This window comes from Colossoma macropomum, unplaced genomic scaffold (assembly GCF_904425465.1).
Source record: "Colossoma macropomum unplaced genomic scaffold, Colossoma_macropomum, whole genome shotgun sequence".
Taxonomy (NCBI): domain Eukaryota; kingdom Metazoa; phylum Chordata; class Actinopteri; order Characiformes; family Serrasalmidae; genus Colossoma; species Colossoma macropomum.
The window spans coordinates 17606983-17619812 of NW_023494802.1; the positions used below are offsets into that span (position 1 = coordinate 17606983).

At 42.3% G+C, this 12830-nt stretch overlaps 1 protein-coding gene across 1 annotated transcript; it reads right to left on the bottom strand.

Moving 5' to 3' along the window:
- Positions 1 to 387: 387 nt before the first annotated feature.
- On the bottom strand, positions 388 to 11530 carry pofut1 (protein O-fucosyltransferase 1). The gene is made up of 7 exons (XM_036591989.1): positions 11375 to 11530; positions 9608 to 9729; positions 8221 to 8403; positions 5256 to 5368; positions 3077 to 3269; positions 1758 to 2000; positions 388 to 1399 (listed from the first exon to the last, which is right to left on the bottom strand). Exons 1-7 carry the CDS (start codon positions 11511 to 11513, stop codon positions 1208 to 1210), a joined length of 1185 nt encoding a protein of 394 aa, XP_036447882.1. The 5' UTR covers positions 11514 to 11530; the 3' UTR covers positions 388 to 1207.
- Positions 11531 to 12830: the final 1300 nt, after the last annotated feature.

Here is a 12830-nt window from a genome sequence, read left to right on the forward strand (position 1 = left end):
AATGGTTTTAATACATACAATACTTAAATCTGTGCTGTATTGTGTATAACAAATATGATTAATTTAATTCAAGTGATTTCAGACTATTTGAACAGTAGTGTAGGGCTACGTTCACACAGCAGGTAAAAGTGGCCCAAATCTGATTTTTTTATTTGGCTGTTCACATTATATTTTAAATGTGATCTGAATGTGACATCAGTCTGAACAGATCAGCTCCTAAACTGACCCACATGCACAAAAGAACAGAGCGTCACGCTGCTTCACGGCTCATCCAGAGGTAAACAATCACGACTGCCAATGAACGCCAGTCGCTCCCGGAGGATCAGCTTCATCTTCACCAGCATCACAGGAGCCATCATGAAGCTTCACTGACTGACAGCTGGGCTCATCACCCAGAATGTGTTCGAGCCGTAAAAAGGGCGCGGTCGCTTCTTTGGTTCACTTCCTCGGATTCTTTAAACTTTACTTTCAGACTTTTAACTGTTATTTGATGCTGCAACCATTTCCATCGAAATCTCTTTGAACGCAAAGCAGTTGTGATAAGTGCCTTCTAACTTTTTGATACAGCAACATCAGCCTAAATGTTTATGGAGTCTCAGCAGCGCAAAATTATGACTAATGTGGAGTTGGATTGACGTAAAAGTCGCATATCGGATACGGATCAGATTTCAGTACCACATATGAAAGCGTCTCAAATCGGAATTGAAAATGTCAGATTCAATACGTTTTTTGCTGTTCACACTGACACACAGACACACATTTGTGTCACATATGAAGAAAAAGATCGGATTTGGGCCACTTTTACCTGCTGTGCGGAAAAAGCCTAGGTGTGTGTAATAAACTGGCAACTCAGATAACGTAGGTTTAGCTTCTCTTTACTGCCATATTGGAATTGCCCACTTTGCCCACCACTGATCTCTTGCTTATTTCATATTTTGTATTCTTTCTGTTAGAGGAGAAGAAATGAGAGAGAGAGTGAGAGTGAGAGAGAGGAAATCTGGAGTGGAAATCTGTTTCAGAACCGTTTTGTCGAACAATTCATCCTGTTATCCCAAACTTCTTGTGCTTTCTACGCTGATTAAACACTAAATCAACTTCCTTAAAAAACTGCAGCAACTTTCTCTTCTGTAAACACAAAACAATCACCTGAGATTTCCACACACTTCAGTTTTCACAGCCAAAAACAAAAATCAGTTCAAGGCTCCGTCTAAAGCTCATCTTTTTTCTTTTTGCCGGGATAGTCCATCCCAAAGAAGGACGAGGGCCTGCCATGCATGTCTCTTTCCCTCTTCACAAAGGCTGAAAAGGATGAGACACAGTTCCCTATGAAGTGGTCAGCCTGGCCAAGGATGTACAGGTCAAGCTGAGCCACGTCCGGGCGAAGACTGACCACCTTGACCTGTGATGGGAGAAAAAAGAAGAACAGAAAAAGAGATGAAGTCAAAGCTAGAGCTACATATAGATTAATCAACGACATTAACAATTACATACGTCAATAAAACAACTGTACCATGTAACAAAAACATCTAAATCAATAACTCAATCACTCTAAACAGATACTGGGATGTATTCAGAGTGAACAGATCTAAGGTGGTGGTGCTTTTACAGCTAATCTCCTAAAAGCAACAGCAAAAAATAATAAAATAGTGGCTTACATTTAAGCCCATAGAGATCTTGAGCACAAATATCACATACTATCTACTAGTATAAGCAACATTTTGCTGTTATACACTAGTCATCTCATCAGGCTCAGTCACCTTTCCTTTGAAGGCTTTCTCAATGTCAGTACTGTGGGACTCAGAGTCGGTGGCGATGTAAACAGACTGAGCCTTTGTCTTTTTAACCCAGAGCTTGACGGCACGCAGGATCTCTGCCAGGTCAGGCAGACACATGGTGAAGGTGAGAGGCAGCGCCGTCTGCCGGTCGTAACCCACACACTGCGGTGAGGCCATGAAGTGAGGGCCGGCATCGCCCGACTGCAGCAACTTACAGGCGTTTTGCTACAGGACATATGGAAAGGAAATTACATTTGAAGCACCCAACTGTTCAAAGGTTTGGAATCAGTTGTGTTTTTTACACAATGTAAAACAAATATGGTTTCAGAAAAGTGTGCAAAATTAATTTAGGATGTTAGTCCTGTTAATGTTAGTCCTGTGTAGCTTCATAGCTTTCAAATAATTAGCAGGAAGCTGTAAGCTGTTTTAAATGTGTCCAGAATGATGGAGTTGTAGAGGATTTCATAATGACCGAGAAAACTGTACGACATCAGAAATTAAGATATAATAAACGTAACATCCAAAATTCCCCATATTTAAATAAATTTGAACACACATACACACACACATACATTAGTGTGTGGTGTGCTGGTCCGAGTGGATCAGACACTGCTGTGCTGCTGGAGTTTTTAAACACTGTGTCCACTCACTGTCCACTCTATTAGACACTCCTGCCTTGTCAGTCCACCTTGTAGATGTAAAGTCAGAGACGATAGCTCATCTGCTGCTGCACAGTTTGTGTTGGCCATCCTCTAGTCCTTCATCAGTGGTCACAGGACGCTGCCCACAGGACACTGTTGGCTGGATATTTTTGGTTGGTGGACTATTTTCAGTCCAGCAGTGACACTGAGGTGTTTAAAAACTCCAGCAGCACTGCTGTGTCTGATCCACTCAGACCAGCGCAACACACACTAACACACCACCACACATCCACCACCCAAATAGTGCCTGCTCTGTCATGCCTGATCAGTGTATATTTTATACACATTCATATATATATATACATACATGTGTATATATATATATATATATATTTATATATATATATATATATATATATATATATATATATATATATATATATATATATGTGTTTATATAAGATGGTTGCTACCTCCATTTTTAGCTACATTACACTCTTTTGTCCATTACATTTGGGGTAAGTTGAAGGGGACAATTGTACAAATTTGACTTTTTGCCAGTCCATCAGTTTAATGTTCATATCGGACGACAAGTTTACACAAATGGTTATACAATGCAACTTTACTGGAAGCATTTTGTCCCAGTCACACATCACTCACCCAGTCTGATCCGATCCGGAGGTGGATGCCAACGTAAGGTCTAGGGAGCAGAGTGCTGATGTGTTTTTCTCCATCCTCCACAATCATGTCAGCCCATACCACATAGCGCTGCAGGCTAATATGCTCCTCCAGCACAGGGAACTGTGCTGGGGCTCCAGGCATTGCCAGCACAGGGTGCTCCGCTGGGGGAAACCTGAGACACCAGGAAGGGGGCGAGAGGTCAGATGAATTCAATTTGTATCCGAGTGAGTTTTAACATCAGTGAGGGTGTGGAAATGTAGCCTAAGGGTGGCATTTCACCTGCATTGATTTTGAATGTTAGGCTGGTTTTACATGGTGAAACCTTCAAGCAACTAGATGCATGTTGTGAGTAGCATGCAACCAAACCTCTGTGCAACTTGAGAGCAACTTGCACAAAGCAATTCAAAAACAAAGAAAGTTGCATGCAACGCATTTGATTACTCCACTAGTCAGGCAAATTAGCAGCTTGTATTTTCTGATATATCATTTTCTCTATATACAGTCACCTGCAACTTATATTTGCATATTTGTAGTCTACCTAACTTACTATATACACCGGTCAGGCATAACATGACCACCTCCTTGTTTCTACGCTCATTGTCCATTTTATCAGCTCCACTTACTATATAGGTGCACTTTGTAGTTCTACAGTTACAGACTGTAGTCCATCTGTTTCTCTGCATACTTTGTTAGCCCCCTTTTACCCTGTTCCTCAGTGGTCAGGACCCCCATGGACCCTCACAGAGCAGGTACTATTTGGGTGGTGGATCATTCTCAGCACTGCAGTAACACTGACGTGGTGGTGGTGTGTTAGTGTGTGTTGTGCTGGTCTGAGTGGATCAGACACAGCAGTGCTGCTGGAGTTTTTAAACACCTCAGTGTCACTGCTGGACTGAGAATAGTCCACCAACCAAAAATATCCAGCCAACAGCGTCCTGTGACCACTGATGAAGGACTAGAGGATGACCAACACAAACTGTGCAGCAGCAGATGAGCTATCGTCTCTGACTTTACATCTCCAAGGTGGACTGACAAGGTAGGAGTGTCTAATAGAGTGGACAGTGAGTGTTTAAAAACTTTAGCAGCACTGCTGTGTCTGATCCACTCAGACCAGCACAACACACACTAACACACCACCACCACCACGTCAGTGATAAAATGGACAACGAGCGTAGACACAAGGAGGTGGTCATAATGTTATGTCTGATCGGTATATCTGACTGTTTTAAAGTGTTCTGTATGTTATACCTTTAAAAATTACTGTTTAAGCTGCCATTATGGTTGTATTTGATGTCTCGTTCATCTGTTCCTAGAAACGCTATGTTCATCAAGGACAGACTCTCTGCCTCTGCAATCATTTTCATCTCTTAGATCCCAAAATAACTTCCACTCTGTATAAAATTTGGTGAAATCCAGAAAGAAGAAAATGAATAATCTAAATAAGCATATTATGATAACAGCTGACCAACAAAGAGAAATAAACACTGGAGCAAGCTGTCATTTAAATGGCTGTTAGTTAAGCTAGATGGTTATAGAAACATTAGCTTTGGCTCAGAAAACTGACAAAAAGAAAAACTACCAACCTCAAATGAATGCCCATTGATCAGATGACAGAAATTATAAGGAATTATGCTGATCATGTGACAGGTCCTTATGCTTTGATCAGCTGTTTCATGAAACTTGATTCACAACATTGAAACAATGGCAGAAGATGTGAGTTTCCAGCAAGTTGCAAATTAACTTTAGGAGGAGGAACTGAAGTTGCATGAAAGCTTCACTGTGTAAAGTCAGCCTTAGTATGCGTGTATTTTTTTTTTTATTTTTTTTGCCCAAATAAATTTGCACACTAGTGTTAAATATACTATTAGACTAATTTTACATTAATTGAAAATACATTTGGTGCTGCTATCATGTAAATAACTTGGAATATTACAAAATTAGTTGAAATTTTAAAATTTGACATTTCATGATGACTCATTCCCAATTTTTAATTATTGTGTATAAAGAGATTTACATCCTTAATAATCAGTTATTTGCTCAATGAGCAATATTCAATTTTGCTTGACTGGTCACTCAAGGTGAAATAACAGCTTTCGCTTCACTGCAGACAATCATTACTCATCATCAATATTATTATTAAGCCTCAACACAGTCGTACCTTTTTATCCAGTGTGGTATGTAGTAAGAGCTGAAAGACAGGCCACCAAACGGAACGGAATGGTCAAAATCCACTCCAACGTGGTCCCAGAATGGACCAAATGGATTTCCATCCTGCATCCAAAGAATCAGAATAATCAGTTTCAGCATGTCATTCACCTAAAGTGCCTGCAGATGGCAGTGTTGCACTAAAAGTGCTATCAAAAGCCTGCATTAAATCAAGCACTCATAAAAACAATAAAACCTCAAAGAAATAACTATAACATCAATCCTCAATGCTGGAGCTCATGAATGCTCATGAAGTGTCTAGCGTGCAGTTTACACTTGGTAATAAAATGTGTCCAGTATCTGGATGTGGTTGGTATAATGTAGTGGGCATCACCTCTACCTTCTACGCTGTAGACTGGGGTTCAATCCCCTGCCTGGACAAGCACCCTACACTATACCTGTAGGAGTCATTGGGCAAGACTCCTAACACTACCTTCACCTACCTGTGTAAAATGAAATCAAATTGTAAGTCGCTCTGGATAAGAGCGTCTGCCAAATGCCATAAATGTAATTGTCTTTATACACACTTAAAGACAAGTAACTGCATGATTGGAATGTGTTCAGAATGCTCTGCACCACAACTGCAAAATGTTTTATGAAACATTAAATCCAGAGCAGCTCGTGGAGGCTCCTGCACCACCAGCCTCATTTAAAATGTAAATCTGAAAGGGGCAACTGTAAATGTGCTGTGTCACGATTAGATGATGATCCGGTTGTGGTGCTCAGATGTTAATGCCAACTGTAAACAGGGCCTAGGTATCTATTATCTTACGCCTCGAGGTTATTTACACCTTGTATTGACATGCATTTTTGTTCATCAGTTCACATTTGGATTAGTGCTGGGCGATATGACCTCAAATTAATATCACGATTAATTGAACATTTTACTTCGATTATGATTAATGAACGATTATTTTGTTTTTGTTAGTTTTTTGCTCTCATAGTTCACTGACAAGGTTTGTACTGTACATATGCTCTGCATATCCTAATGCAAATCGTCTCAACGGCCAGATCGGAATTCATGTGGCTTTTACATCAATCCAACTCGGCGTTCGTCATAATTTCGCGCTGCTGAGACCTAATAAACATCTGGGGTGATATTTCTGTACAAAAATTAGAAGAGACTTATCCAAAACCCTCCTTGTTCAAAGGGATTTTCAAAGAAATGTCCGAACGCGGCCGCAGGAGAACGAGGCTGCAGCGTCAAAGAACAGTTAAAAGTCTGAAGTTTAGAGAATTCAAGGACGCGAACCAAAGAAGTGACCGCGCCCTTTTTACGGCTCGAACACATTCTGGGTGATGAGCTCAGCTGTCAGTCAGTGAAGCTTCATGATGGCTCCTGCGATGCTGGTGAAGATGAAGCTGATCCTCTGGGAGCGACTGGCGTTCATTCATAGTCATGACTGTTTACCTCTGGATGAGGTAAAGCTCTGTTTTTTTGTGCACGCGGGTCAGTTTAGGAGCTGACCTGTTCAGACTGATGTCTCATACAGATCACATTTAAATGATAATGTGAACAGCCAAACTAAAAAAAAATAGGATTTGGTGAGAAAATCAGATTTGGGCCACTTTTACCTGCTGTGTGAACATAGCCTTAGCTTCCACGTCGCAGACTGGTTAGAGGTTCTGAATCTCGTCAGTTAGAGGTTCTGAATCTCGGTTTTGATTACTTTTCGATTAATTGCCCAGCCCTAATTTGGATTTAACTTGACCACCTGAGAAGCCAGATTATGAGCAGATCACTCAAACCACATTCAGAGACGACTCCAGATCCTATTCAACACAAGTGTAACTGGAACGAGTTTTCTATATTCGCATACAATTACATTATTGGAAACAAATACGTAATTATAGCAAATCCAAGCCTTTCCTTCACCAATGCAGACAATTCGTTGCCCGTTTTAAACAATCTGCACAATATCTGTGCCTAATACACTAATAGTAACAGGTGAGAAACCATGTTTACAGTAGGCTAGAGGAAGTAAAACAGAAGCAACGTACACTGATCAGGCATAACATTATGACCACCTCCTTGTTTCTACGCTCATTGTCCATTTTATCAGCTCCACTTACTATATAGGTGCACTTTGTAGTTCTACAGTTACAGACTGTAGTCCATCTGTTTCTCTGCATACTTTGTTAGCCCCCTTTTACCCTGTTCTTCAGTAGTCAGGACCCCCATGGACCCTCACAGAGCAGGTACTATTTGGGTGGTGGATCATTCTCAGCACTGCAGTAACACTGATGTGGTGGTGTGTTAGTGTGTGTTGTGCTGGTCTGAGTGGATCAGACACAGCAGTGCTGCTGGACTGAGAATAGTCCACCAACCAAAAATATCCAGCCAACAGCGTCCTGTGACCACTGATGAAGCACTACAGGATGACCAACACAAACTGTACAGCAACAGATGAGCTATTGTCTCTGACCTTACATCTACAAGGTGGACTGACAAGGTAGGAGTGTCTAATAGAGTGGACAGTGAGTGGACACAGTGCTTAAAAACTCCAGCAGCACTGCTGTGTCTGATCCACTCGGACCAGCACAACACACACTAACACACCACCACCACGTCAGTGTTACTGCAGTGCTGAGAATGATCCACCACCCAAATAGTACCTGTTCTGTGAGGGTCCATGGGGGTCCTGACCACTGAAGAACAGGGTAAAAGGGGGCTAACAAAGTATGCAGAGAAACAGATGGACTACAGTCTGTAACTGTAGAACTACAAAGTGCACCTATATAGTAAGTGGAGCTGATAAAATGGACAATGAGCGCAGAAACAATGTTATGCCTGATCGGTGTGTGTTTATGTGCTTTTTGTACAACAGAGTAAAACCAGAGTGCAGTGTGTAACTGACAATCTAACACAGCTGCTCTTCAACAGGCCTCAGCAACGCCCACCAAATCCTCTCACACACCTTCATTGGGCAGCTCTTCTTGTCCGTACTCCTTTGAACAGCAGACTCAAAGCAGTAGGCGGTCCTCTGGCCCAGGGGCCAGTGTGCAGGGGCCAGATGGGCCATGAAATCCTCCAGGCTCACCACACGGTGGTACTGCTTAAGCGGCTCAAGCTTGAAATACTCACTGTAGGGGATGTGCACCTGTCGCAGGTGGATAGGAAAACTGTTAACTACATGGGGATAAACTTCTCCAGCAGTCAGGCAAGCAAACAAGCTGGAGAGTATGAACATTACAGACACAACCTTTTCTGTCTGAGGGTCAAATTAACACCATAAACCCAAAGTGGATTGAAGAAGCATGAGGCTAGTTAAGGATACTGGGGTTTTAATAGGGTAGTCTGGAAATGAGAATTCCGACACGATTAATACACTTAGCTTATCAGCTGTAACTCTGGGCATTACAGAGGCAGTCAACTTGTGCTATCCTGCATGAATGTACTACCGACTGCCAAATAAAGAATGTTTTCAATTTAATTTTCAATTTTTGTGTTGCTTCAGGTAGATTTGGGTTGGTGGGACTACACTGGAAGACAATATTGTCATCTACTTTTCTGCATAATTTGTTACCTGACAAGTTGGTCGAAATTAGTGGACAAATTCTGAAGCTGCCTAAATGATTTGCTGTCTATTATAGCTAACTGGCCACAGTTCAGCAAATTCTAACAGCGTTTGGATGATTAGCCAAATTCCGACTTGTAATTGGCCTCTAACCCTTAACACCTCAGTGACTGTGGTCACTCAAGGTACTGCCTTAACCTGATGCCTCACACAGATTTTAAGCCCAACTTCTGCCAGAAAATAAAAGCTTGCACAAAAAACTGCTGCCCTGAGGTAGTTTATGTTACCATAGCTATGCCACTCATTCACAATGAGATCTAAGACACCCACATAGTCCTGATCAGGTTCAGAAGTTGAGCTTTTCTAGCCTTTAACTCCATTCGAATTAGAATTAGGACATCAGATTGTTCCCAATTAAGTCGGATATATTTAGGATAACCAAGATTTTAATATTTTAATAATTACAATTAATTTGCCAGCCCCTTTAAGACAACTGCAAACATTTGGACGCTGGTGTTTGCTGCAAAATGTTTGCTTTTGCTGTCTGTATGTTTCCGGGTGGGGTTGACCAGTCCTGGTCCTGGGGATCTGCCCCGCTGCAGAGTTTTGCTCCAACCCTAACCTAACACACCTGATTAAGGCCTTCAGGGGCATCTGAACATCAGAGTATACTGGATTTGAAGTTTTCAGGGTGGTAGATTCTCAGGACCAGGAGTGTGTTGTTGAACACCTCCATCTTGGCACACAGTGTGATACAATTATCATAGAGACGCATGATGCTACTTACATTCGTGTACGGGGGCGCGTGATGCCGGTAAATAATCCAGGGGGGCACCGCCAGTGTCCGGTTCAGCGCTTTGGCAAAGGCCAGCGAGCCGAGAAAGTGGTCCACCTGGTTTCCAAAGCGACCTGCGATGAAAGACGAACTGCGTTACATATGGAGTTAAATCAGCGTCACCAGAACCTGAACCTGAACTCGTGATGCTTTTTCAGGTTGCAAAATACAGGCTGAAAAATTCAGGCCTGGAAACTGAGGTGGTAAAATTTGGGCTGAGAAATCCAGGGAAACATCTGGGGTACTCGGGAAGAGCAAACAAGCGTGGATGTAATCGAACTCATCTGGCCAATCACTAAACATCTTTGGGAGTGGCTTCTTGTCACTTAGTACAGGCCGCTTGTTTACATCTACGCTTGTTTGCTCTTCCTGAGTAACCCGGAAGTTTCCCTGAATTTCCGAACCTGAATTTTACCACCTGAATCTCTTGACCTGAATTTTGCAACCTGAATTTTACCAATTGAATTTCTGGACATGAATTTTACCACCTGAATCTCTCTACCTGATCTTTACCGCCTGAATTTCCGGACCTGAATTTTACCACCTGAATCTCTGGACCTGAATTTTACCACCTGGATTTCCGGACCTGAATTTTACCAATTGAATTTCTGGACCTGAATTTTACCAATTGAATTTCCGGACCTGAATTTTACCACCTGAATCTCTCTACCTGATCTTTACCGCCTGAATTTCCGGACCTGAATTTTACCACCTGGATTTCCGGACCTGAATTTCACCACCTGAATTTTGCTACTTGAATTTTACCAATTGAATTTCTGGACCTGAATTTTACCACCTAAATCTCTGGACCTGAATTTTACCACCTAAATCTCTGGACCTGAATTTTACCACCTGGATTTCTGGACCTGAATTTACCACCTGAATTCTGCGACTTGAATTTTACCACCTGAATTTTGCAACTTGAATTTTACCAACTGAATTTCCAAACCTGAATTTTACCACCTGAATTTCCAGATCTGGGGGGTGTTCCACAAAGCAGGATTTCTCAGTTTAGCCAGATAACTTATGTCCAAAGTCAAGCCTGTCCAATAGGAACAGAGCTGAGGGACATTCCCATTGGACAGTCCTCATCTTTGGGTCTAAGTTATCTGGCTAACTGAGAAATCTTGCTGTGTGGAACACCCCCCTGATTTTTACCACCTGAATCCTACAACCTGAACTTCTGGACCTGTATTTTACCAATTTTGCTTTTTGAATTTTACCGCCTGAATTTTACAACCTGAAAAAGGTTCAGCGTCACGAGTTCAGGTTCAGGTTCTGGTGACACTGATTTAACTCCATAGTTACAAGGATATCAGTTAACAACAAACAACAACAACTGTTTACAACGGCCAGTGACCAAAGCAACGGTTTGCCTGGCTTCCAAACTGATCTACGGCGAAACGACAGTAACCACAAATACTTTAACCCGCACTCAGCCTATCAGCCTCGTCTGTGGAGAGGAGAGAAAGAGCATCTCAAACAGCAGCAGACTTTCAGACCTGCAGGTGTTTAATCCGTCACTTGTCTTTCGGGTTTTTACGAAGCTTCTTCTTCGAATTTCCCCGTCCCACCTTAAACAGCGCAGCAGTGTTACCGGCGTCTGAGGAGCCAGAATGTAACTCCTGCACCATTTAAGGTGGAACGGAGGGATTCGAATAAGAAGCTGACTTCAGTTTCGTGTCACTGCTTTCATTTCGCTAAACTCGTTGTCTTTACCCATGCACGGACAGTACAGCACGTATCCGCTTTCGTCCCATGTTAAGTCCGAGGCTGTGGTCAGTGCGCTGACCGAGAGCAGCGCCGCACAGATCAAACTCAACATCAAAACTTTACAGCGCTTTGGTTTCGCCGCCATTGTGAAGCATCCGCGCTCCCACAATGCAATGCGCGGGACTGCTGGTGTTGTTAACTCTTGACGTGCTGCAATACAGCAGGGGTGTCAAACTCCACCACTGAAAGGGCCTCATTAAAAATCTCAACAGTGCCTAAACGTCAACAGCAAAATATATCCACTTATAATAAACATTTTTTTTACATGTGAATTCCTGATCTACACCCATCAGGCATAACATTATGACCACCTCCTTGTTTCTACGCTCATTGTCCATTTTATCAGCTCCACTTACTATATAGGTGCACTTTGTAGTTCTACAGTTACAGACTGTAGTCCATCTGTTTCTCTGCATACTTTGTTAGCCCCCTTTTACCCTGTTCTTCAGTGGTCAGGACCCCCATGGACCCTCACAGAGCAGGTTTTATTTGGGTGGTGGATCATTCTCAGCACTGCAGTAACACTGACGTGGTGGTGGTGTGTTCATGTGTGTTGCGCTGGTCGGAGTGGATCAGACACAGCAGTGCTGCTGGAGTTTCTAAACACCTCAGAGTCACTGCTGGACTGAGAATAGTCCACCAACCAAAAATATCCAGCCAACAGCGTCCTGTGACCACTGATGAAGGACTAGAGGATGACGTACACAAACTGTGCAGCAGCAGACGAGCTATCGTCTCTGACTTTACATCTACAAGGTGGACTGACAAGGTAGGAGTGTCTAATAGAGTGGACAGTGAGTGGACACAGTGTTTAAAAACTCCAGCAGCACTGCTGTGTCTGATCCATTCATACCAGCACAACACACACTAACACACCACCACCACATCAGTGTTACTGCAGTGCTGAGAATGATCCACCACCCAAATAGTACCTGCTCTGTTAGGGTCCATGGGGGTCCTGACTACATAAGAACAGGTTGAAAGGGGGCTAACAAAGTATGCAGAGAAACAGATGGACATAAGATGATATACAGTACAAACGCATTCATATTCCACACGCCTCATAGATAAACGTCTGATCTCTGTTTTTATTTTGAGCTTTGAGAGACAAAGACAGAGTAATGCCTCAAAATAGAGTTACTGTATTATCAGAATTTAGCTTTGAATCCCAACTGTGCCATGTGCCACTAGTGACTTTTACCAGCATGTTGAAAATACCTTTGCTTTCTCATTGTTGTGATCAATTTTTTTTATTTGTTTCCTGTTAATCAAGCAGCATTTTATCACATTACAGAACCCCATCCCTCCCCGTCCCACTGGTCCATCCATCCCTGTTTCCTGTACATACTTTATACTATTTCCTAAGTAAGATTTAGTGCAAAGGATGACATTTCAATGACAA